General features: G+C 36.0%; 1 protein-coding gene across 12 annotated transcripts in view; it reads left to right on the top strand.

The window, feature by feature from the left end:
• RAPGEF6 (Rap guanine nucleotide exchange factor 6) overlaps positions 1-26,801 on the top strand; it is a 212,071-nt gene that overhangs the window by 164,464 nt on the left and 20,806 nt on the right. For 4 of the 12 annotated variants that reach the window (XM_031010808.3, XM_055386556.2, XM_055386559.2 and 1 more), the window contains 7 exons: positions 1,247-1,261; positions 6,764-7,004; positions 8,958-9,341; positions 15,043-15,254; positions 17,878-18,001; positions 21,013-21,036; positions 24,354-24,574. In XM_031010808.3, coding sequence (XP_030866668.1) covers positions 1,247-1,261; positions 6,764-7,004; positions 8,958-9,341; positions 15,043-15,254; positions 17,878-18,001; positions 21,013-21,036; positions 24,354-24,574 — 1,221 coding nt within the window. The remainder of the gene's footprint in view (positions 1-1,246; positions 1,262-6,763; positions 7,005-8,957; positions 9,342-15,042; positions 15,255-17,877; positions 18,002-21,012; positions 21,037-24,353; positions 24,575-26,801) is intronic. The other 8 variants (XM_055386558.2, XM_031010805.3, XM_031010812.3 and 5 more) reach the window with 3 other exon arrangements.

Below are 26,801 nucleotides of genomic sequence, written 5' to 3'. Positions count from 1 at the left end.
GTAAAGCAAGCACTAAGATATCACAGAGGTAAGAAAACTGCAAACTGGATTCAGTTCTTGGCACGTAAAAGAAATGTCACTACCAGGGTGAAGAAGAAGTGTTGCTGACCTGAACCCCCTTTCTAGCCTCTTGTTCTGTCATTCTCTCCCCACTATTACTTCAACCCTTCTTCCTGAGTATGGAATGAACTTTCAGAATGCCCTTTCTTTGCCCATGTTTGCCACCCATGGCCCTCTCCTTGCATGTCCAGTAAGCTTTTTTATTTGTCAGTGCTGAACTCCAGTGTTACCTCATCTGGGAAACCCACCTCCCTGTGCTGCAGAGTCAGTCTCTCCTATTGTTTGCTATGTGGCAGGATGGGAATTTATTTCTTTGTCTCTGTGTGTGTGTTCTACAGCAGTGCTTTTCACACTACGTAGAACATTCAAAAATAAAGTGTCTTCACACTTCCAAAGCACAAATTAAATATATGCTTTCATGAGACAAGTATTAGGGATCTTATGATTTGTAGTTTTAATAATTTATATGGCTGTATGTTTGCCATAGGTATATGTAGGATGTGGGGCTGAGGGAATAAGGGATAGTGTTGTAGGAGGAGGCAAGAGAGAAGTAAGTTGGAGATTTAGCTGGAGGAACAAAGAGAAGAGGTTGAAATTATTAAGTTTTAGAAACTAAGTCCCCATGGAGCTGAAATTCAGACCTATAAAGAAAAGGTGTGTTACTTAACTTGATTTCAAGTTGATTACATAATTCTCTCCTTGAGAACATGTTAAAAGGACTAAAGATAAAGACGCCTTTTTAAAATCTGTTCAGAGAACATCTGATATGTCTCAGTCTGCAACATGTGCTCATACCAGTAATGTGAACACATATATGATAGGTATTTAACTTATATTTTTAAACCCCCAAATGTGTAATTTTGTGAAAGGCTTTTTATCTAGTGATGGATATTATTTATATTTGGATTGAAAAAAACATCAATTCCCAGTTAATTCCAAATTCAGCTTCTTATGTAATTTGTACAACACAAAAATTTAAATGAGCCATGTACCTCACATATGTATATTATAGGACATGTGTAACAGCCAAGTTTGATTAATGTTTATTGGTCTTGAGCTTACCTATATTTATCCTGCATTTTCAAAGTTATTACTAGATCAAAATGAAAGTGGGGGCAAAGCTACAGAACTGTAAGTTTGTTTTTGATTGCTTACTTTGATTTTGCTTTATTTTTGCTGCATACAGCTGTTGGTTTTTATTGTAAGTATCTTAAAGACTATAGTATTCTATTGCCCTTGTTTGTATGTATTATTTTGTTATTTTTTAAAAGTCCAATGATACAGAATTGAATGAAGTAGTAAGCACAACTTTTCTTTCCACTTAGAAGGTAGCCAGTATTAACTGGCATGTGTCTTTTTAGTCATTTTTTTGAATATATATATGTTTTTAAGTTTGGATAGAATCAGTATACATGCTATTCTGTAACTTCTGAAATGTTCTTTGGGATTTCTGACTCAATACAAAATGAGTCCTAAAAAAAATTAGGAGTGTGGCTAAAAGAAATTTGAAAAGGAATTTTTTTCTATATCTGCATGTAGAACTTAACAGCTTACTTCTTTTCACTTAATAGCCCAAACCCTTATTTGATTTATTTCATATAGTAAACTTAATTTTTTCTTCATTGAAAATTTATTATTATTAGTTTTTAATTATAAAGGAACAGTCATAGCTTTAAAAAAATTAAACTGCCAGAATAAGATAGAATATAAAAGTCTCCACTCCTCAGAATTTAGTTATTAATTTACTTGTATATCCTTCCAGAAATTTCATTGCACATAAAATGTGTCTGCTGTTGCTTTCACCCCAAATGAGATGTTTTACTTTTCTTCCACTTAACTGTTTCACTTTAGCAATATACCTTTGAATACTTTTCTGTTTCAAGGTGTGTTGTTCTACCACAAATTTTTAAACAGCTAACAGAATTTTTTAACCAGTCCCCATTAGTAGACATTTACAGTATTGCCTAATCTTTGTGTTCACGTATCTTTACCTGTTTTATATATGCATCATTATATTTTGAGTTTTGAAAAACTATTTTGTGAGAATTTGTTTTCTCATTATATAAGTGCCTAAAAAATATGTGTTTTGCCATTTGACCTGCAAAACTTAAAATGTTTACTATCTGGCTCTTTGCAGAACAATTTCTTCAATTCTTAATATACCACTACCCTTTGTTTTTTTGTGTGGCGCTTTTCACTATATGAATTCTCTTCCTTACTCAATGTCTTGTCTTTCGTCGAGCTCATGTTTACTCACTGGAATGTAAGTAAATTCCCTGAGAGTGGAGGCTTTATCTGTCTCACTTACCACTGTAGCTTCATCACCTGGAACCCTATTGACACATAACAGGCACTTCATAAATATTTATTCAACAATTAACAATTTAAAGCAGAATGAAAAGTCAGTCTTTTTTTTAAAGATCATCTTAAATACCTAAAAGTTCTCCCATTTTTAGTGTAATCTCAGGGTCAGTACATACATCCTTCAAGTATTCATTTTTTAATTTTACCACTGTAAGATTTATAAGTTAGCTCTCTAGAAACTTCATCTCTCATTGAAAGTCTAGATATCAGGTTTCTATTTAATTTATTTACCTATTACATAAGATTTCTACATATGAAATACGAACCTCGATCCTCCAAGATTTTTTTTTTTTTTTTTTGAGATGGAGTCTCGCTTTGTCGCCCAGGCTGGAGTGCAGTGGCGCGATCTTGGCTCACTGCAAGCTACTCCTCCCGGGTTCATGCCATTCTCCTGCCTCAGCCTCCCGAGTAGCTGGGATTATAGGTGCCCGCCACCACGCCCGGCTAATTTTTTTGTATTTTTTTTTAGTAGAGATGGGGTTTCACTATGTTAGCCAGAATGGTCTCATTCTCCTGACCTCGTGATCCGCCCACCTCGGCCTCCCAAAGTGCTGGAATTACTGGCATAAGCCACTGCGCCCGACCCCAAGATTTTTTTTTTTGACAGAGCCTCACTCTGTCACCCAGGCTGGACTGCAGTAGTATGATCTCGGCTCACTGCAGCCTCTACCTCCTGGGCCCAAGTGATCCTCCCACCTTAAACTCCCGAGTATCTGGGCCTATAGGCACACACCACCACACCCAGATAATATTTGTAATGTTTGTGGAGGCAGGGCTTCTCCATGTTCCCCAGGCTGGTTTTGATCTCCTGGGCTCAAGTGGTCTGCCCACCTCAGCCCCCTAAAGTGCTAGAATTATAAGCATGAACTACCGCCCCTGGCTCCCAAGATTCTTTTTAAATGTCTGTTTTGCCTTTAAAATTGTACTGTATTTTTGTGTGCATTTTAGATTTGCGCCTAAAATTTGAAATCATTGGATCATTTTTTCCCTTTTGATTCAACTTTATTCGAACATATTGACCATTCATCTAAGCGATTAACATTTGAGTGTCTGCTGCATGCCAAATATTGTGCTTGGCATGTATGTGGTTTTCCTACTAAGAAGAAACATGTTTTTAAAGAATATTATGTAATATATACGTAATAATTCTAAAATAGAGATTTACACTGTCATTAATATTAACGCAGAGAAAGATTTTCCTCTGATGGCTCTCCATTGCTTTTCCAAGTTGACATTTGTTACCTTGGCAGATTCATCAGAGTTTGGATTAAGGGGTACCCTTTAGATAATCCCATTTATGAATCTGTTCTAAAGGCACCCATGTGTGATACCTGAATCAATCTTATGTGATCATATAACAATTTGTCCTTCACATGGACAAATCACTTTAACAACGTATGACTTTATAACACTATGCAGCAAGATATACAATTGTGTGCTCCTTCCCAGAAGATGTTACAGTATATTGGCAGCAAGGGAAGAGAACATGAAATGTGTACAAATTCCCACCCTGTCTTTGTGAATAAATTTCTCTGAAGAAAGTAATAAAAGGTATCAGAACATCTCCCCATTCCCTCAAGGTTAGTTAGTACCACTGGCTAAGGCTCAGCCCCCAAAGATCTAGTAAAATGATTCAATTCTGGAGCCCAGGACAGCTAGGACCTACTTATATGAAGAGGGTAGCAACAGTACAGGTAATAACAGTATATTGTTTGTTCCTTTTTTATGGACTTAAAAAGATAGTGGAAACCCATTTGTTCAGTATATTTCTCTTGGCAAATTGAAATTTCCATTTGTTTGCAATAATCTTCTAGCACAGGGTAGAGAGGTATATTAGTCCGTTTTCATGCTGCTGATAAAGACATACCCAAGACTGGACAATTTACAAAGGAAAGAGGTTTAATGCACTCGCGGTTCCACGTGGCTGGGGAAGCCTCACAATCATGGCAGAAAGCAAGGAGGAGCAAGTCACATCTTGGATGACAGCAGGCAAAGAGAGTTTGTGCAGGGGAACTCCTCTGTTTAAAACCATCAGATCTCGTGAGACTTATTCACTATTGTGAGAACAGCATGAGAAAGACTCACCCCCATGATTCAGTTACCTCCCACTGGCTCCCTCCCCATGACATGTGGGAATTGTGGGAGTTACAATTCAAGATGAGATTTGGTTGGGGACACAGCCAAACCATTTCAAGAAGTATGTCTGATTTTGATGGATCTTGAAACAGTCTGACCTTAAGTCTTGTGGGTTTAAAAACCTGATGATGTCAGCAGCCCACTAAGTATTGGCTCATCAGAATGAAATCTGAACAGGATGCATTTGATGACTCAGATTTCTTAATACATTGAGGAAAGAGAGTTTGATGCATCCTTCTTACAGAAGGAACCAGAGTAGATGAAGTATTCTACTTTCAACTTGAGAGGACCCAGAACATTCAACATATGTTGGCTAAGACTCCTTGTCCCTGGAATTATATTCATGTATATTCAGTTGAATCTTTCAGTCCTCAGAGCAAGTCTTTTTTTTTTTTTTTTTGGTCCTCAGTCTCAAGAGGACCAAAAACTTTATTTTATGAAAATATTTCCTGCCATATCTGTATCTGTTCCATTTCTCCCTTTTAACCAGGGATTATACCTCAGGACATTTTGAGATAAATTTGTAATTTGGTTTTTTTTTTTTTTTTCCTCTAAAGGCTAACAGTGTCCATAATGCTAAGAAGGTGATGCTGGACAAACAGTATAATTACTTGAGCCCCCAAAATCTTCCATCCTGCCCCCACTGCAGTCATCACACACATACAAAAAAGCCACAGTAATATATATTCCCTAATTCTTTTTTTCTTTTTTGAGACTGGGTCTTACTCTGTTGCCCAGAGTGGAGTGCAGTGGCATGATCTCAGCTCACTGCAGCTTCAACCTCCCAGGCTCAAGTGATGCTCCCACTTCCACCTCCCGAGTAGCTGCAACTACAAGAATGTGCCACCACACCCAGCTAATTTTTAAAAATTTTTTGTAGAGATGGGGTCTTGCTATATATCCAGGCTGGTCTGGAACTCCTGGGCTCAAGTGATCCTCCAGCCTTGGCCTCCCAAAGTCCTGGGATTACAGGTGTGAGTCATACCCAGCCTGTATTCCTAATTTTTTAAAAAGGAAACTTTTGCAACAGTAATTTATTGTCATAGGGAAAATTTTTAGCATTTGTTCATGCTATAAAGTCACTTTTCACTTAAATTTAATTATATTAAATATTAGCTTATCATGTTGAACATTGGTCCAGAGTTATGACAAAAAGAAATAAGATAGAACAAGGGGGGGTGAAATATTATTATTTACATGTGCTTATCATATAAACATTGTCTCAAATTAGAATTTTTCTACTAATAGCAGAAATCACAAGGGCAAAGACTAAGATTTCGCAGGTGAACATTTAAAATGTTCTTGTGTTACAAATAAATAAAATATGGAAACTAACATTTTCCACTTCATAGTTGGACTAAGTGTTGTTATCTACTACAATACAGCAGGAAAAAAACATAAAGGATACCAAAAAGTATTTTTAAAAAGACATAATGGTTCATTAAACCATTATCAGTTACTGAGTCTTACCAGTAACCAAAGAAATGAAAAAGTAATGATACTTTTTTGGAGGGAGAGAAAGAATAGGGCTTATGAAATGGGAAAGCAAAACAAAACATTAATACACAATTTTTGTAAGGATGTGACCAAATTTGTTCCCTTACACTCTAGGATTATAAAATATTATAACGTCTCTGGAGAACAGTTTGGCAGTATGTTTCAAAAACCTTAAAAGTATGCATGCCTTCTAATTCAACAATTCTGTTTTTGAGAATTTTCACTGAGGAAGTAGATTGCCTGCAGAGGCTTACTTACTTTTGACAGGGGGTAACGGGGCATATCATAATGTCATTTATAATAATAGAAAGTGGTAAGCAATCTAAATGTCATTAGGGGTTTGGATAATTGAAATATATAAAATACATATCATGGAGTACTATGTCTTCATTAAAAATAGGTTTGTAGAAGAATATAATGGCATTAAAATGTTTTATAAGATATTAAATGAAAAAATTCTGGCTTCCAAATCATATATATAGTATGAGCCCTAGTTTTGTTTTTGGGTTTTTCTATCAATGATTTGTTATCTGAAAAAAAAATGGATATATTTATCAATAAATGCAACAGTGACTTCTGTTAATATTGTGAAATAGAAATGTATATTTCAGTGTTCAGAGGGATCACTGTGTTTCACGTTGCTTTTTGAAGGGCTTGAAAGTGATTTTTTTAAAAAATAACAAGGCATATCTTTCTATTTATGTAGATATCCCCGATCAAGTTATAAGAGTTTTCAAAGTGGATCAGCAAAGTTGCTACATTATCATCAGTAAAGACACCACAGCTAAAGAAGTAGTTTTTCATGCTGTTCATGAATTTGGTTTGACCGGTGCATCCGACACATATTCTCTCTGTGAAGTTTCTGTTACTCCTGAGGGTGTCATAAAACAGAGAAGACTTCCAGATCAGTTCTCCAAATTAGCTGATAGAATTCAACTCAATGGAAGGTGAATAAGCTTATTAGTGGATGTGCTTATTTGTAGATGTGCTTTTGAAGATTTCCTGTTAAAACAGCTATTGTAAGTAGAAACATCATCATGTTTTAGTGCTGCTAAATTCACTCCAGAAGACGCTTGATAAAATATCTTGTCACTCCTGCTAAAATAAACTCTTAGAACCACTGATATAATCTAGTTCCTGTTTTTTTATAGAGGAAGCTGAATGATACAAATCTTCATATATATCTGAATGACTGTATCTACTAATTTATAAATTTGTTTTTAATATGGCCAGTATGTACTTTGGCAAAAGAAGCCATGGTTTTCACAGTTCTTTTTCTAAGTAGTTTTCCTTAAATGAATATGCAGGAAAATTTTAAAAATTTTAAAATGTGTTCTGAAAATTATTTAATAAGCTAGATTATTTCTGTAGTACATTTGTTCCTTACTCTGGTTTTTTTTTTTTTTTTTTTTGAGTTGGAGTCTCTCTCTGTCGCCCAGGCTGGAGTGCAGTGGCACGATCTCAGCTCACTGCAACCTCCACCTCCCAGGTTCAAGCGGTTCTCCTGCCTCAGCCTTCTGAGTAGCTGGGACTACAGGCACATGCCACCATGCCTGGCTAATTTTTGTATTTTTAGTAGAGATGAAGTTTCACCGTGTTGGCCAGGCTGGTCTCAAATTCCTTACCTCAAGTGATCTGCCTGCCTCAGCCTCCCAAAGTGCTGGCATTACGAGTGTGAGCTACCACACTCAACCACTCTGAGAATAATCTTTTTGGTAACCCGTTTTCATATGTAGAACAAGATCCCTAGAAAGCTTACAGTGACTGCGTGCCATGGTTGCTGTGAAATGAGAATGAGTTAACTCTGTTTTGCTGGCTGTACATAGTGGTTAAGAGAATAGACCCTGGATTCAGATTGCCCACATTCAAATCCCAGCTCTGGCTATGTGACCTTGAGCAAGTCGTATGTAGCTTCTCTACCTGAATTTCCTCACCCATAAAATGAGGATAATAATAGTGGAATATACCTCATGGGAATGTTGTAAGGATTAAATGAGTTACTAAGTATACCATACCTTATAATGTTAAACATTATTATATATAGCATAATGAGTTTCAGCACTATTATTTATGGCATTGTCTTTGGCATATGAACAGTCTAAAAGCAGAAAAAAGAGTTTCTTGACAGTAAAAAATAGATGGATAGATGGATACAAACTTAGGCTTAAATCAAGTTGGATTATTAGAAAAGAACGAAGTAAAAGCATGTGATACATTACCTCTTTTCCTTAGTAACATCCCTGCACAAGATGTTTCCTGTCTCTTAGCTTTTAAGTGCTGTAGAATTGTTGATTTAAGAGAAGAAAGCAAAATATAGGTCTTAATGTGTGGTAACTGATAAGTGCCACTTGCTGGAATGCGGTTTTGTATTTAACAAGGGAGAGACCATTAGTGGAAGTGTTTCCCCTCCTCTGTAGATTTCATTCTTCTTGCTTCACTTGGAAATTTATTTAAAAAGGAAGTGAGTGGAGTAACTTCTGAATAGAGATTTTTAACCGTCTTGATTCAGGAGTTTATTTTGCCTTAATTAGAATTCATGCTATTCATAAACAAATATTTACATAGTACCAATCCTCTGTCAGATAAAACAGTAAGATAAAAGCTTTACGAGGGCAAGGCCAGTACCTAAAATAGTATCTGACAGATAGTTTCATAAAATAATTAAGTTCATGACATAACATTATTTTTACTCTTTAATAGATGCCAGTTGGTAGAATAAGAGACAGACTTCTCAAAAATCTTTTCATTTCAAATGTTAACTTTTCATTTTATCTGTAAATGAATATTTTTGGCTAAAAGTTATTAACAGTAAAATGATATTTTACAACGACAAAAAGGAAAAGTGCTCTTATTTAATCATATTTATGAATACATTTATTTAAAAAAATTTTTCCATTTAGGTATTACTTAAAAAATAACATGGAAACAGAAACCTTATGTTCAGATGAAGATGCTCAAGAACTAGTTAAGGAAAGCCAGCTATCCATGCTGCAGCTCAGTACCATTGAGGTGGCCACCCAGCTGTCAATGAGGGACTTTGATTTGTTTCGTAATATTGAACCGACTGAGTACATCGATGACCTTTTTAAGTTAAATTCCAAAACAGGAAATACTCATTTGAAGAGGTTTGAGGACATTGTAAACCAAGAGACATTCTGGGTTGCCTCAGAAATTTTAACTGAAGCAAATCAGCTCAAACGAATGAAGATTATTAAGCATTTTATTAAAATTGCACTTCATTGTCGAGAATGTAAGAACTTCAATTCCATGTTTGCAATAATAAGGTAAGTTGGTACAAATAGGTACAAATGTCTGTATGGTTTTGTCATTACATGAAGCTGATTTTCTACTTAGGTATTAAATGCCTATGAAAAGAAATGTTCAATTAATATGCCTTTATTGAAGTGTTGTTAGATTTAATGTATTTTCCATTCTGGTGGTACTGGCTTTTTCTATTTTTGTTTCTTCCATCTTTCTTTTACTTCTTTTTTGTAAATGAAAGTGGGTGATTGCCTTCTAATTTTTCTTTCTCTCCTTTCACCTCCAACCCCCCGCCTTGAGTGATTATGTCATCTTTGGATATGTGCCAAGTGGCTGGTCTTTATCATTAGACTTCTGTACTGTGCTTTTTTAAGTACCTGCCTCACTATGATTTGACTCTGAAAAATCACAGTATGGTATCAGTACTTTGACCTAAAGTTGCTATTTTGAAACAACAACATTGATAATAATGGCAACCATTTGGTAAGCTCTTCCTGTTTGCCAGGCACTACATGAGGTTCACTGGATGTGGTGTTCCTCAAGCAAGTTAGGCCGTTAGAATAATAAAAATGTTTTGACATTCATAAGCCCAGGAAGTGTAGATAATTACGTGAGCTCTCCCACTCCCTTCTCCCCACTTATTATGAGAAGTTAATTGTAGGTAATTTATTTTCTCATCTTTATTTAGCACACTGTAGATCAACAAAGGGATTCTTCTTAAAACAAGTTTAATTTTAAAAGGGAGAGGAGTTGTAGTTAGCTCCATTTTTAAGGCCATGATGTGCTTATAAATCGCAGCATAATTCCACTTGAACTAATCCTACCTATACACATCCCCCACAGAATTCATAATGATTTGTTTCTACTCCTCATGTAGATTAAGATTAAAAAGTAGAATCTTTATAGGGACTCTTTATTCATGACTCTGTCATGGTAATAGGATGTGCCTTTATTAAATTAACCAGTGTCTACAATTGAACTGAACACTCTAGGAGTATTGAATAGAGATTCACAGAGTGGTCTTTAGAATCAGCTGCACCTGTATTTGAATCCTGCCTCTCCCATATAGTAGCAGTGTGTCAGTGGAAAACTGAAGATAGGTTTTCTTATCTGTAAAATACCACCTATATCACAGTTTTTAAACAGCTAGGTCTAAAACAGGGGAATAAAGATGCCACTGATAAACACTTGGAAGGCTAGAAATGGAACCTGTTTGTAAAGGAAGCATCAAGTAAACAATTTTAAAATTATGGGCTCAGTTTTAGAGTCCACTATGAAGAAAATTGATTGACACTGAGAGAATAGATCTCTGTACAAAAAAAGAGGGTGGAAAGAAAGTGGTAGAGGTCTAAAAACCATACCTTAGTATGATGACTCAGTGTGAGGGTAAGGAAAAAGAGTCTAGCCAAAGAGATGGAGGATCAATACAAGAAACAGAGTAGCACAGTTATGATAGTGTCATCAAAGCCAATGAAAGAGAGTGATTTGAGAGAAGATGTGATGGACAGTAGCCCAAAGAAGGGAGTGGATAGGAAAGGGCTGAGATTTGGTTAAGAGGCTTTGTTTGGTTAAGAGATTTGTTTTGTTACAAAGAATATTTGTTCTGCACGTTTTCATAGCTCATGTAAAGATCATTGCTTTGTTTCGTTTGTATTCTTTTTAAGATAATTGTTTTGTATTCTTGTACTTCATGTTCAGGTAGATCAAAGAATATACTCTTTTCAGCAGAGATGGCAAAGGTGAATCATTCTGTTCTGGCTATAATTAACAACTTTTTATAATTATAAAATAATTTTAACTTTTTGAATAGACATGACATGTACATGGAAAAAACTTTAAAGATACTGAAAGAGTACACAGTGAAAGTAACTCTTTGTCTCACCCAGTCCCTAATCCACCCAAATTCCTCTCCCCAGAGATACTGTTACCTTTTTTCATTCAAGAAATACTCTATCCATATAGCAAGCATATAAATATATATTTAAAACCACCTTGGCTTATTTTTTTAATTTATCTTGGAGATTATTTAAAATCAGTTCTTATAAAGTTGTCTCATATTTTTTAAACAACTATGAAGTACTCCTTTGTATTGTGGAGTGCACATTATGGATATTTCTAAATTTCCAGCCTTTGGCTATTTAAAACAGTGTGTGGTGTTTACTTTTGCCATGTAGAAATTTTTTTATTTTTATGTAGATGTGTTTTTTTTTTCCTGCTGGAGTTTCTGCATTTTGTGGTTAGTTAAGAACAAAGAATTGCCTAGGTTTGAATCCAGTGTTGGCACTTGTTGTCTGTGTGAACTAAGTTTCCTCATTTGTCAAATGGGAAATCCTGGTAGTTCCTACCTCATAAGGTTAAGAGTATTCAATGAGCTAATACATTGAGAGCTCTTAGAACACCCTAGACAACATTTTTTTATTAATCTTGAATTCATTTTTATGTAAACAGTGAGATAAAGAAATATATCTTTCTTTGTTCCAAATGACTTCTTCACCCAACATCATTAATCAATCTTTTTTTCTAAAATATGCAGTGCCATCTATTATGTACTGAAATCTAACACATATTTGGGTTTATGTCTGCACTCTTTGCTTCATTGATTTGTCTATTCATTTACTGTTTTAGTTGCTGAAGTGGTAAAATAGGTTTTAAGGTCTGATAGGGCTAGTCAAACCCCTCATGACTCTCTTCATACTTTTCTTTGGCTATTTCTGGCGTGTTTATTTGTTTCATATCAACTTTAGAATCAATTTATGTAGTTCTTTTAAAAAGTTTTGTTGATGTCTGGGCGCGGTGGCTCACGCCTGTGATCCCGGCACTTTGGAGGCCAATGCAGGTGGATCACAAGTTCAGGAGTTCTAGACCAGCCTGACCAACATGGTGAAACCCCATCTCTACTAAAAATACAAAAAAATTAGCCAGGTATGGTGGCACATGCTTGTAATCCCAGCTACTCAGGAGGCTGAGGCAGGAGAATCACTTGAACCCAGGAGGTGGAGGTTGCAGTAAGCCAAGATCATGCCACTGCACTCCAGCCTGGGTGACAGAGCAAGACTCTGTCTCAAAAAAGAAAAGAAAAAGTTTTGTTGATGTTTTCATTGAGATTACATTAAATACCTAGGTTACTTTAGTGGACATTTGATAGCTTTGTAACAATGGCTCTTGCCATCCAAGAACACTTATTCCACTTGTTTCAGTTTTCTTTTATTTCCTCTGTGGAGTTGTTTTATTAGTCTGTTTTCACACGCTATATAGAAATACCTGAGACTGTGTAATTTATAAAGAAAAGAGGTTTAATTAACTCACAGTTCCCCATGTCTGGGGAGGCCTTAGGAAACTTACTATCATAGTTGAAGGCGAAGGGCAAACATGGCGTGTCTTACATGGCAGCAGAGAGAGAGAGAGTGAGGGGGGAAGTGCCACACTTTTAAACCATCAGATCTCTTGAGAACTCACTGATTATCATGAGAACAGCGTAGGGGAAATCTGCCCCCATGACCCAGTCACCTCCCACTGCGTCCTTCCCCTGACATCTGGGGATTACAATTCCACGTGAAATTTGGGTGGGGACACAGAACCAAACCATATCAATTTTTATAGTGGTGTTCATGTAAATCTTGGACATTTGTTTGAATGTTTAATATCTTTTATTGCTGTTGTGAATGGGATCCTTATATTATGAATGGGATCCTTAAGTTTTCTAATTGTTTCTGCCTAAGTATTCTAATGCTCATGAATATCAGTGTTGTACCTAGTACCTTACTGCATTCTTCATGCTTCTAATAATTTTCAGTTAATAATTTGGGAGTTTTGAGTTAAACAATCTAATTTTCTTCAACTAATGATAACTTTACATCTCTCATTCCATTTATTAATAACTATTTCTCTATTTTGTCTATTTTCATCTGCTGGTGCTTCATATTAAACGATACCATTGTCCCTCAGTATCTGTGGGGCATTCGTTCCATGGCTCCTCACAGATAGCAAAATCCTCACATACTCAAGTCCTGCAGTTGACCCTGAGGAACTTGTGGATACATAAAGTCAGCATTAGCAGGTTTCACATCCAAGGAAACTGTATTTTTGATCCACATTTGGTTGTGAATGTGGAACACTCAGATACGGAGGGGTGACTGAATTTATTGAAAAAAATCTGTATATAAGTGGATCCATGCAGCAGTATTCCACGGTAGCAGGAGTTAGCCTTGTATGTGAATTGTTTTATCCTTTACTTTTTCTTAGTAAATGGAGATTGTGGCAGCATTAGGGCTGCTTACAACTCAGAGTGTCTCCCTTCTCTCCTGTCTCAAACAGATTTGTACCAAAGTGTATCACTGTGTGCTATGCCAAATAAAGGATTGTTGGCTGGGCATGGTGGCTCATGCCTGTAATCTCAGCACTTTGGGAAGCCAAGGCAGGCAGATTACTTGAGCTCAGGAATTCAAGACCAGCCTGGCCAACATGGTGAAACCCTGTCTCTACTAAAAATATAAAAATTAGCCAGGCATTGTGGTACACACCTGTAATTCCTGTAATCCTAGCTACTCAGGAGGCTGATGCACAAGAATCACTTGACCCTGGGAGGCAGAGGTTGCAGTGAGCTGAGATCGCACCACTGCACTCCAGCCTGGGCAACAGAGCAAGACTGTGTCTCAAATAAATAAATAAAATAAAGGATTGTTGTTTTTAACCTCAGGGCAGAAAGAGTTCTGCTTTGGAGAACTGTTTGTCAGCTTTCATTGGTATCTTCAGCTACAGACATTATTTTTCATCAGCTTTGCTTACTCCTGTTTGACCTCGACTGTTTTTTGACAACCTTTCTAGTGTGTTGAGGAGTTTGTTATCTTAGTTTTGGTGGATATGAAATTTGTATTGGTTACTCATCCTTCTTACAGTGGTTTGGGGAAATTTCTGAGAAGCAAAAGGGAACAAAGATACCTAACTCCATGCCTTAAAGTCAGAAATCAGGAGAACATTTTAAACACAGTGGTGTTGGTAAAAGTCAGATGGCTGAGAAACAGGATTTGCTGATAAGAAAATTGAGGCATTGTGTATACACTATTCATTTGGCAACCTACCTATGTGATGGTACTGTAGAGGTAAAGGATTCATAAAGACTTGCAGCCTAACTGGCATGAATTATGTTTTCAAGTTAGGGAATATCTGAGCCTATTTAAAATCCTGTGGAAGGGAGACATTGAATATCTGGAGGCTTAGTGAACAGGATTAGAACCTAGGAATATGGATGTATTGGAATCAGGGATGTGAGTGAACAAAATCGCAGGAAAAAAAAGGCTTCCTAAGGTGCAGAATTAGCCCCAGTTATTATTTAACAGTTGTTCTCAGCATTACTTAAACCGCTTTAAAAAAGGTAATGTCTCCATAAAGTTATTTCTAAGTAAAACAAGCAACATTGTGATGCTTGAAGTTTTTTTAAGTTAAATGTATATTTTGTGGAATTATTCTGTCACTTAAATGAAACCGTAAAATAAATGCTATGTAGGTATACAACTATAGGCAAGCATTATAGTTTGAAAGAAGTTCTTGTAAGATCAAGGAGTCTCTTATTTATTTTTTTCTCAGTTTTTCTCTTGTTTATTTCAATGTGTTAAAATATGTCCCTGCTTATTTTTACTTTTATTAGAGAAAATGGTGTATATGCTGACCTGAGTCCACCCCTTCCCCCAAGTTTCTTTTTAATGTTTCTATTCTCATCTTTGGCAGTGGCTTGAACCTGGCATCTGTAGCAAGACTCAGAGGAACTTGGGAAAAGTTACCAAGCAAATACGAGAAACATCTTCAAGATCTACAAGACATTTTTGATCCATCTAGAAACATGGCAAAGTATAGAAATATTCTTAGTAGTCAAAGTATGCAGCCTCCAATTATTCCACTCTTCCCTGTTGTCAAGAAAGATATGACATTTCTACATGAAGGTATGAAAACATTATTTATTGATATTTTACCATATGGTTTATCTAAAGTCTATCTGAATTGATTTTTGTGTATGGTACATTTCCTATTCTAGTAACTTGGTAACTATACACTATTTTACCATTTTTCTAGTGTTGAATTAGATGTCATACCATACATATTTGTTAATTAGTTTAATATTTATTAGCACTTTTTTCTGTGTCAGATAATGCAAGGAACTTAGACCACTTAAATTCCATTTGCTTGGCTGGACGCGGTGGCTCACGCCTGTAATCCCAGAACTTTGGAAGGCCTAGGCAGGTGGATCATGAGGTCGGGAGATCAAGACCATCCTGGCTAACATGGTGAAACCCATCTCTACTAAAAATAACAAAAGATTAGCCGGGTGTGGTGGCGGCCGCCTGTAGTTCCAGCTGCTTCGGAGGCTGAGGCAGGAGAATGGCAGGAGCCCGGGAGGTGGAGCTTACAGTGAGCCGAGATGGCGCCACTGCACTCCAGCCTGGGCGACAGAGCGAGACTCTGTCTCAGAAATAAAAAACAATTCCATTTGCTCGTCTCCTGATTTTCATGCAGTTGTTGCTGTGCTTTTAACACAAAATATTGTTGCTTAATAAAGTCAGTATTTAACCTTGCCTGTATATTTACTTTTGTTGTTGTTACTACTATTTTTTATTCATTCTTGCATTTCAGAGCTTCCGTATTGCTGGGCATAGTTTTTCGGCCTTATAGAACACTGTTTAGTATTCTCCTTAAGTGCAGGTTTGCTGGTGATGAATATCTCTTAATTTTTGTTTATCTGAAAATGCCTTTACTTCATTTTCAGAGGATTTTTGGTTGGCAGCTATCTTCTTCAAACACTTTGAAATGACATTCCATTGTTCTCTGCCTTCCACTGTTAATGTTGAGAAGTTAGCTTACAGTTTTATTTGCTGTTGCTTTAACTGTAATCTGCCTTTGTTTGATACTGGCTGTTACGATTTTGTTTTTTCTTGATTTCTTTCCAGTTTTGCTTAATATGACTAAGTGTGGGGTTTTGTTTTTGTTTCTTATTCTGATTGGTGTCTATAGGACACCTTGAAACCTATGGTTTTGTATTTTTCATCAGTTTGGGAAAATTCTCAGTAATTGTATCTTTTAGTCTCTCTCCAACTATGTCTCATTTCTGGTAAATTCATTACTGATGTCCTAATTCCAGTTATTATTTTTGTTTGTTTTATAGCTTCCTTTTTCTTTTTTTAGTTTAATGTTCTTTTCCAGAGTTCTCATTGTTTTTTCTTGTCTTTGAACATATTCAACATAGTTATTTCAAAGTCTGCCCCTAATAATTCCATAATCTGGATCCCCTTTGGGTCTTATTCTGTTTTCTCCTTTTTTCTCTTTCATTTCTGTCATGTTATGTTTTCTCCTGATGTGCCTGGTTATTATTGAAAAGTGAGATTACAGAAATAATCTCGCTTTTTGAATGATGTTCCATATCTCCAGAGAGGATTAAAGTTTGCTTCTGGCAGGCGGTTAGGGGTGCTAGAATTCCAAAATCACTTTAATCCATTTTGATGTAACTTAACAAAAGACTTTTATCCCAGTCTACATTCAGTTTATCCTTGGTCTCAGGATATAGCTCCTCAGAGTTTCAACCAAGCATTGGAGGTTTACAAGGACTTAAGTTGCTTTTCCTTTTACCTCAAAAGACAGGGTGTCTGTACTCGGTTTTTCAGCTCATTATCCCTTTCTGAAATCAGATACACCTAGGGGCAAGCACTGGGAAATGCAAAACTTGCTTCTCTGCATTTTTTTGTACTTTTGTCCAGCTTTTCTGATCTCACCAGAAGTGTTGTTCTAATTATGTAGTCTTACTGCCTCTTCTTTCATTATCACTCATTTTTCATAAGGAAATGTTACAGGCTTCAGATATGTTTTTCTGACATGTTCCTTGAAATATGTTTATATAACTTGAGAGTATTCATCATGATTATTTTGTTTCCAGCTTGTGTTGAGACCCTGAACAATTCATGTGTCCAATCTATACGTCCTGTTTACCGTATGTTCCTCAGTCTTGCCTTCAGGGCCTTGGACTTTGACAGACCTCAGGGTCTACTTCGGGGGATAAATGGGGTCATGCTATGTTATAGACAAGTGTGAAAAAACAATGCTATAAACAGGTTGCCCTTTGTTTGGGATTTTTGTTTTGTTTTGTTTTGTTTGGGATTTTTTTGAGTTGAGATCTTACTCTGTTGCCCAGGCTGAAGTGTAGTGGCACAGTCATGGCTCATTGCAGCCTCAAACTCCTGAGCTCAGGCAATCCTCCTGCCTCGGCCTTCCAAAGTGCTGGGATTACAAGTGGGAGCCATTGTGCCCCGAGCCCATGAAACTGGTTTTAGAAGCCATGCACAGTTTATCATTTGACTTTATTCATAACCATCACTCCTATATGGAACACAGTTCCTAGTGGCTCATTCCCTAAGAGCAGGGTTGAACCCTGTATGGGTATACCAATTCTTAAAAGCAAAATTGGCACTGTGATAAAGAAGGTCCTTCTTTGTGCCCCTCAAGATTACCAGCTTGACTTTTGCTACTTTTATGTAGATAATTTAATTTTGAACTTAAACATTTATTTTCATTCTATAGGAAATGACTCCAAAGTAGATGGTTTAGTAAACTTTGAGAAGTTAAGAATGATTTCCAAGGAAATCCGCCAAGTTGTTCGAATGACTTCTGCTAACATGGACCCAGCTATGATGTTTCGACAGAGGTAGGACATTGAAATATGTAAAAGTGTTAGAGTGGTATCAAGGGTGATATAATAATTAAAATATCATTTATTGATCATATTTATTCTACCATGTGTGCTGTACAAAGTGCTTTATATGTGTCCGTTTCATGTAATCATTTATCATTAATAACCATAACAGGTAGGTGATATTAGCCTTCATTGTACATATTAAGAAACTGAATGAAGCTCAGAGCAGTTTTTACATAATTTGCAAATATTTGTATGTGGATAGTTCTGTATTATTGTTCTTTAAAACATCAGCAGGCCGGGCGCAGTGGCTCACGCCTGTAATCCTAGCACTTTGGGAGGCCGAGACAGGCGGATCACAAGGTCAGGAGATCGAGACCATCCTAGCTAACAAGGTGAAACCCTGTCTCTACTAAAAAAAAAAAAAAAAAAAATCAGCAAACAAATACAATAAAATTGAAATTGCTGATATTCATCTTGTTTTCATCTCGTTTCTAAGCTAATTTGTGAAGTATTAGTCTATGTCTTTTATTTTTACTGAATATTTTTAATGTTCTGTTTCTGTTTAATTCATACTTCATTTCTGTAAACCATTTTTCTTTTTCTCAAATTATACTGTTTCATTTGTATATAAGTTTTTATTACATACAAATGAACAGAATTTAGAAAGTGCAAATTTAATCATACTTTACTAAAAATGAAAAATTTTATTGTGTTCTGTATTAACCTGATATTTTAAGAATGCTTTTTAAGGTTCATTTTTAATGTAATAACAAAGGCTTCCTCAGCTTACATAAAATTGAAACAAAGTATGTTGTTAAGTATTCCTAGTAATTTTTTTTTTTTTTGAGACGGAGTCTCGCTCTGTCGCCCAGGCTGGAGTGCAGAGGCGCAATCTCGGCTCACTGCAAGCTCCGCCTCCCGGGTTCACGCCATTCTCCTGCCTCAGCCTCCTGAGTAGCTGGAACTACAGGCGCCGGCCACTACGCCCGGCTAATTTTTTGTATTTTTAGTAGAGACAAGGTTTCACCGTGGTCTCGATCTCCTGACCTCGTGATCCACCCACCTCGGCCTCCCAAAGTGCTGGGATTATAGGCATGAGCCACTGCGCCTGGCCTATTCCTAGTAATTTTTATAATTTTCAGGGTGTAAATAAGACATTGTGGTTTTAATTTTTGATCTGATTTCCTTTTGGGCCTATGTGTATAGCTTCAGTTCACAGGGACATTAAAAATGAAATCATGTACAGGGGCCGACACAATTTCTATGGCTTAAAAGAATATACTGTGCTAAGGAAACAAAAATACTTGGTATTAGGTTGGTGCAAAAGTATTTGTGATTTTTGCCATTACTTTTACACCAACACAATATTTTAAAAGCCAGAGTTGGAATTTTCGTAACCCAATAGAACCAGTGATACACTGGGTTTTTTTTTTTTATTTGTTTTCTTTAAATTGTTGTTTAGGGGTCTTTGTTTTTGAGACAGGGTCTCTCACTCTGGTTGCCCAGGCCGAAGTGCAGTGGTGGTGTCTTGGCTCACTGCAGCCTCAACCTCCCGGGTTCAGGTGATCCTCCCACCTCAGCCTCCCAAGTAACTAGGGCTACAGGTGCATGCCACCATGTCCACCTAATTTTTTTTTTTTTTCCCAGTAGAGATAGGGTTTCACCATGTTGCCCAGGCTGGTCTTGAACTCCTGGACTCAAGCAATTCACATGCCTCAGCCTGCCAAAGTGCCGGGATTACAGGCATGAGCCACTGCACCCGGCCTAGGTGTCTTTGTTTTTGCAAGTAGTTCGTCTGATGGTTTCTCTGGTTTAGAGATCCACAAAGCATGGAAGGAAGGGAGAGTGTGCCAGATCTCCTCTTTCCTACACATCCCACTTCTGCACCTTGAGAATCACTACATGTAATGAATGATGTCATTGCTTAACAGTGTGGAAGCAGAAAATAGTAAGAACTAGGTACCAAAGCAAAGAAGGGTTTGTTTGGTTTTTTGTTGTATGTCCTTGTACAATGACCCTAACACTCCCTATTGGCTTATATGGACCTCTATTTACTTACACATGTTAACATCCTGATTCCTGAAGACATGATGAATTTGTGACCCTGACAGACCAGTTTATAATATACTAAGTACTAGCCATACTTCAGTAATGAGCAAAGGAGAAAAACTGATGAGGAAACTAATAAACATGGCTGTTTTCTTGGGAATGGCCTGGATTGAATACAATAAGGTATTGGGGGAAAATAAAAAACATCTTTTTTAAAGATTGGACTGAATTTTTCCTGAATCAGTTTTGTCAGCCAGTGCTAAAATGTAATACCTTTCTTTAAGCAAGCAATGTCCATTTTGGTGGTGTATGAGTATCTAGTTTGGACAAAGTAACCCCTTTTAACAGTAATCAATTTGCAGACTAAAAAAATAGAATCTTTAGTCAATCAAACAGGAATGTAAAGATATATAGTATTATGAAGATTTTAATGATATGTTTTTTCTTACATTTTAAGTTGGATTTGCTGGTCAACATTTCTTACAAGACATCTTGTCAGAAATTTCTGCACTTAAAAATGAAATTTTATGTTTTTATGTCCCTTGTAATTTCATTCTGTCACTTAAATGAGTGGCCCAAAAATCTTGCCAGCAAGATGTTCAGAAATTCTATTCCTTTAAGGTCTTTTCCCTTAAAAACTTTGAATTCAAAATTTATATTATAGTAAGTAAATGTTTTTCCTTAAGCTTCTTATTTATATAAGCTTCCTGATGAATTAGGTATTTAAAATATAATTGGTCTAAAGCGTATTTTTATAAAGTATTTTGGAGCTTTTTTGACCTTCAGTCTATACTCATCTTACCCTCCTGCCTTCCATTAAAGTCATTTTACTGTTAAGCTGTAATTTTTTCCTGATAAAATTTTTCTGTTCTTTTCTGTCTGCATAGTTTCTCTGAACTCTCAACTGTTGTCTTTTTTCTGTGCTTTCCTATTCAAACACATGCTTCAATGTTTGTGGCTCTTGCTTACAGGAAGAAGAGGTGGCGGAGTCTGGGGTAAGTGTAGAGATGAACGCAACTGGAATGAAGGTTGTGCGACTCTTAACATATATTGCATCCTTTTCATTAATGCACGCACATAAAATAGCATGAATTCTATTAACCCTGTCAGCCTACATTCCTGACAAATGCCTTCTGCTAACAAGGTGAAAGTAGTGATAGAACTAGCTATTTTTCCTTTATTTTTCCACTATTGATGCCCTATAAGTCCTTTTTAGATTTCGATTTAGCTAGGTCAGTTAGATGATGATAATGATAGTGAATATTTGTTGTGTGCTTGCTATGTGCCATACATTGTTCTAAGCACTCTAAACGAATTATCTTACTTAATTCTACTACTACCCTATAAGGGAGATACTTTTCTTTCCATAGTATGGATGGGAAAGGTTGAGTTGCCTAAAGTTTTAGTTGATTAATGGTGGATCCAAAACTAGGTAGTCTAGTTCTAGAGTTCACACCACTTTCTTTTATTCAAATGCCACATTTTATAAAAGTAAATATATCATATAAATATATAAAAATGAATGAAAGATCTGTTTGTGAAGGTTGCATTTTCCATCAGTTTTCTAAAAAGAGGCAGCCCTTATCCAAGCTGTACTATAAAATTGAACTAGAAGATGATTTTATTTCCTCAGACCCACTAATGCCACTTACTTGTAGCATTGACTGAATTTTATTTGAAATTTTTACCAGCTTTAATTGAAGACTCCCTTATCTTTAAAGTTGTGATAGAATCAGCAACTGACACTATTTGTTATAGAGTTAGGTCTCTACTTCTACATAGCTAAGTGTCTATTTAGAATCATAGAATGTTAAAGATCTTATAAATCATCTATCTAGTCCTTTCATTTTTAGATGAAGAAAGAGATGACTTTTGTGGATGAAGGGATTGCATAAGAAGAATTTTGTTATTTTAAGACTTGTAGTGAACCATGAAGTTAGAAGCTTTTATTACATGTAAGAAGAATTTTTTTGTGAGCCACCTTCTTTATTCGAGTCTTGCCTCATTTGTGGTCTTATTTTCTGTTAATGCTTGGTGAACTTGACTTTCCTTCTATTTTCTTTCTCCCTTCTCTGTGTGTTTCCCATGTGTTTTCTTCTGGATCGCAAATTTATGTCTTGGTCTCTTTTGGCTCTTCTCACTGAAAATAGAAATTGATACCTGGCATTACTATTATAAAGAAGAATATTTGGACAATATCTTTTAGTGGGCGTTGGGTGTGTTTGAATGACTTATGTTAACATGTTTCACGTTCATTCAGCTTTAGGGTTACACTGTATGATGCTTGCAAACATTAGGTATATTTATTTTATATCAGCATTTTTCTGTTTTCAAAGTAGTTTAGAAAACATTTTATCGACGTTTATCACAGTGTTTTTATTTGTTAGAATTTTGTGTCTCCTAGATTTGTCAACACCTACTTTTTTTATATTAACTAAGATAAAAATCATTAAATATTTGTGTTAAAACTTGCTCCTAAATAGCTGCAACTTGATTTTACTGCATTTCTTTGAATTCAAGACATCGTCAATTGTTGGGCATATTGTTATTTTATCTACTACTAAGGAAAATCACTGCAGTGTCCTGTTACCACTGAGAATTTCTACTTTATGCTTATTGAAGGAGCTCTTATGGACTTGGCTATGGATTTTTATCACATTGTCAAAACTGAATTTTTAAAAATCAATATTTTTATTCACATAAAAAGGAAAATATAAGCAAAGTAAATTGGTTTAGGTTTTCCTAAAATTTCTTTATATTCAAAATATGAATCTTCTGAAATGTTTTCTTTTAGAGTCATTAGCTTTTGGATTTTGTTTTCCAGAACCCTCCTTCCCCATACAGTATTGCCCTCTGTGCCATCCAGTGTGTTGGTAATGCACCATTTCTTCGAAAAACCACAAAAGAACCAAAAGCTGCTGGTGCTGGGCTCTCAGGCTAGCTTTGGAAATAATTAGAATTAGTTTTCTCTTGTCACTTGCTTTGGGAATGTTCTTGAACTTGTCAGATTTACTGTTTCCTTATAATCATTTGGTCCCTGGAGGTTAAAAGGTTAATTCACTAATGGCTTTGGATTTTCTTTCAAGCCATTCTGCAAGTTTTGAGGTCTCTGCAGATGTAAATAATGTCTTATCATAGTTTCTGCCTGGCCAATAGCAATTGAAAGTTGCCATTCAGTGTAAGATATACCCCTATTGGAAAGATCTTAAAATGTGAAAGAAAAAAATGCCATAACACTTTTTCAACTGTATTTCACTTAATTTACAATGAAAGCATTAGGATTTTAGTGTCTATTTTAAAGTAGATATATGAGCACTGTGGTCTTTGTAATATTTTTATATAAAAATGGAGCTTAATTTAGAAAATCCATAGATAACCTTATTATTTTGGAATGGCAAAATAAAATACCATCTAAATAAAAATTATATAAGAATTTTGTATTTGTTAGCCTTGTTAGAAAGGACAAACATCATTGCAGTTGCTGTTTTCCATTGGTTTTAGATGTGCAGTCGTTGTAGGATGTTTGCCAAAAAGAGTAGAGTCGGGTGAAGCTGTAGTTTGTTTGAATTGTGGTTATTTCCACCCAGCTTGCAATTCTGTCACATTCACAGGCATTACAAAAGTGATGTCCCAGATCCTCAGTTCTAGAACCCAAATATTGCCTAACCGTTCCATATGTGAGGGAAGCATTGAGTTTTTACTGCATTCTGATGTCCGACTATATTGAATTGCATATAAATGCTGTAAATTTTCAGCTAACATGTTATTGGTAGTTCTGTTTGAGTTTTGGCCAAAATAATGGTTACTAGTAAAATTGGTTAACATGCTCAGAGTGGGCCTGCTATAATGGTAGTGGCAATAGCATGTCCAAAGCAGAACAACAAGCAAAACTACTTTAGAACCCTCATTGCTGAAGAACCCTGGTTCAGAGATTCGGCTGAGGATGGACTTGTCGTGGTCCAGACTCTTGCCATATCTTCAAAGCGTGGGTGGCCTCCAGGACCAGAGGAATGCTTTTTCTTGTTACTTTTGTGCCATAGGTTGCATAGGCACAAACACAGGCCTGATGGAATATGCCACTCAGGGGGGCATTGTTATCCTATTCTTTTGAATTCTGTACTTTGCCAAATCCTGTTCTTAATTCAGAACGTCACCATATGTGCCAAATTACTTTGCATTAATGCTCTTCATCTTTTAACTCATTTACATCAGCATGCAATAGCATTAACAGAACAAAATCTTTTAATCTTCAATCTGCTATGCTTAGTTCTCATCTCTATAGCCCCTTATTGTGATTTTCATCTTCTTATAGGTCACTGAGTCAAGGAAGCACAAATTCAAACATGCTGGATGTTCAGGGAGGTGCTCACAAAAAAAGGGCACGCCGCAGCTCTCTGCTTAATGCCAAGAAGCTATATGAGGATGCCCAAATGGCAAGGAAGGTGAAGCAGTATCTTTCCAGTCTGGATGTAGAGACAGATGAGGAGAAGTTCCAGATGATGTCATTACAGTGGGAGCCTGCATATGGTACCTGTGAGTACAAGTTTTCATTTATGTGACACTAAAGAGCACAACTAAATAAAAACTTATTTCTCTAGAATTATACCTAAGTCCCAAGAAAATTAACTTTCACTCACAAAAGATTGCTGGCATACCTTAAGCATCATGTGATCCAATTAATCACAGACTGAATCCCATCCATTCCTGATGGCTACACTATCCAAAAAATAGAGGGATAAGTAGATCTTTAAAAAGCTTTTTAATTCTTTTAAAAACTGGATCATTATAGAGGAGCCTTTCTGTTTGAGAACATTTTTACATTCATCCCTAAAGAGTAAACATAAGTCGAATTTTTACCTCTTTTTATTTCATGGATAATATTTACCAACTAGAAAATATAAGAAATTTGATTAAAACACCAGTGATAATAGGTAGCTTACAGGTGCCAGTAGTAAGGTAAAACAAAAAAAATCAGACACATTCCAATATTAATAATCTCTAGAAAATGTGATGAAAAAGATCGTGTTCTCAATATGGATTTTTTAAATTAAATACAAGCAAGAGAATGCATATATATTTGGATCAAGGAAATTATGAATTCTAAGAGCAGAAATCAAAGATAATGAAATATGTACTGTTATAACAAAAGAATTTTACATCTTAAATTGTAGGTTAAGGCCAGGCGTGGTGGGTCACACCTAGAAACCTAGGCAGGAGGATCACTTGAGGCCAGCCTTGGCAACTCAAAGAGACCCCATCTCTACAAAAAAAAAAATTAAAATTATCCAAGTGGTAGTGCTAGCAACTTGGGAGGCTGAGGCAGGCAGGTCACTTGAGCCCAAGAGTTTGAGGCTGCAGTGAGCTAGGACTGTGCCAGTGCTCTCCACCCTGGGCAACAAAGTGAGACTCAGTCTCTAAAAAATAAGTGCACACACACACACACACACACACACACACAGTGGGTTAAATTTACAAAGTGAGACTCAGTCTCTAAAAAATAAATACACACACACACACACACACACACACACACACACAGAGTGGGTTAAATTTGCCCATAAAAATTGAAATAGAATTTTATTTCAAAGTTCCTAGTTGACAGGGGGTAGTAGTCATCATGGATTGACCCTGAGATTGATAAATGATATGGTATTTGCATAGTAATTTTTTAAAGTATGTCAAAAGAAAGAATAGAAAACAGGAAGTGGAAATAGAACCAAATACTGATTTTTAAAAATTCAGTCTTGACAATTTTCAAATAAGGGTAAGGAGCCTTTTAATAAGTGCCATAATCAAAACAGAATATCTTGAATGCTTCTGCGTATAAGAAAAGATTTGGAGTATGATGGAAAGAATACCTACGAAAGGATAGAGGCAGAATTTGAGTTTCATTTATTACATTTGAGTAAGGTTTTCTTCATCTTTAGTCCCTGTTTTCTCAAATGTAAAACCTGGGCGGGTTGGGAGTACATTTTATTTCTGTGATTCTTTGTACATCGAAGTTATTAAATTTGGAAAAAGACATTTTTAAAAGCTAACAGTTATTGAGAGCTTTCTACATTCTGGCTGCCACATGTTAAATGGTACATGTTAAAGGTAAAAGCTGAAAGAGTATATAGAACCTTTAACATTTATTCATGCTTTAAAGTTCAAAGCCATGTACATATTTATTAAAGCCTTCTGGCCCTGCTTTGAGTCATCATCAAAGTTATTTTTTCCCAGGTAATTTGATGTAGACTTAATCATCTTATGGTTATGAAACACAGTTTATATACACCTTCATGGCTTCCTCTTCTTACACCCACCCCAGACTTGTGTCTGTCTTTTTTCATAGCACTAAATGATGTCCCATGCTACATATTTAATAAAATGAGAAAATCTTTAGGCCTTTCTTTCTTAAACTGGATTTGAACATTTAGTTAAATGCATGTTCCTTTAATTTGGTTTGAGCATCTTTATAATGCATAATTGATTTTTAAATGTTTAAATAGTCACTATCCGAAGCCCAAACAATAGTTGATTTCTGAGCATTATAGAATTTGATTCTTCTCAATTAATTAGAATATATGTGTTTTTTGTCATTCATCTGTAAACTTATTTTTGAAGTAGTCTCAGGTTTTTTTTCTTTGTACTGTAGCAATTATTAAAATAAGATGTCATTGATTAGCATTTACCAATCAATGAGAGAAGGATGAAAGTATTTCATGGCTCTAACCAAAGATGATAACCTCTTGGATTCAATTAGTTGGTGAGCCATTGC

The sequence above is a fragment of the Gorilla gorilla genome, chromosome 4 (assembly GCF_029281585.2).
Source record: "Gorilla gorilla gorilla isolate KB3781 chromosome 4, NHGRI_mGorGor1-v2.1_pri, whole genome shotgun sequence".
Lineage (NCBI taxonomy): Eukaryota > Metazoa > Chordata > Mammalia > Primates > Hominidae > Gorilla > Gorilla gorilla.
The sequence above is the reverse complement of the archived record's forward strand: the minus strand, read 5'-3'. Positions and strand labels throughout refer to the sequence as shown.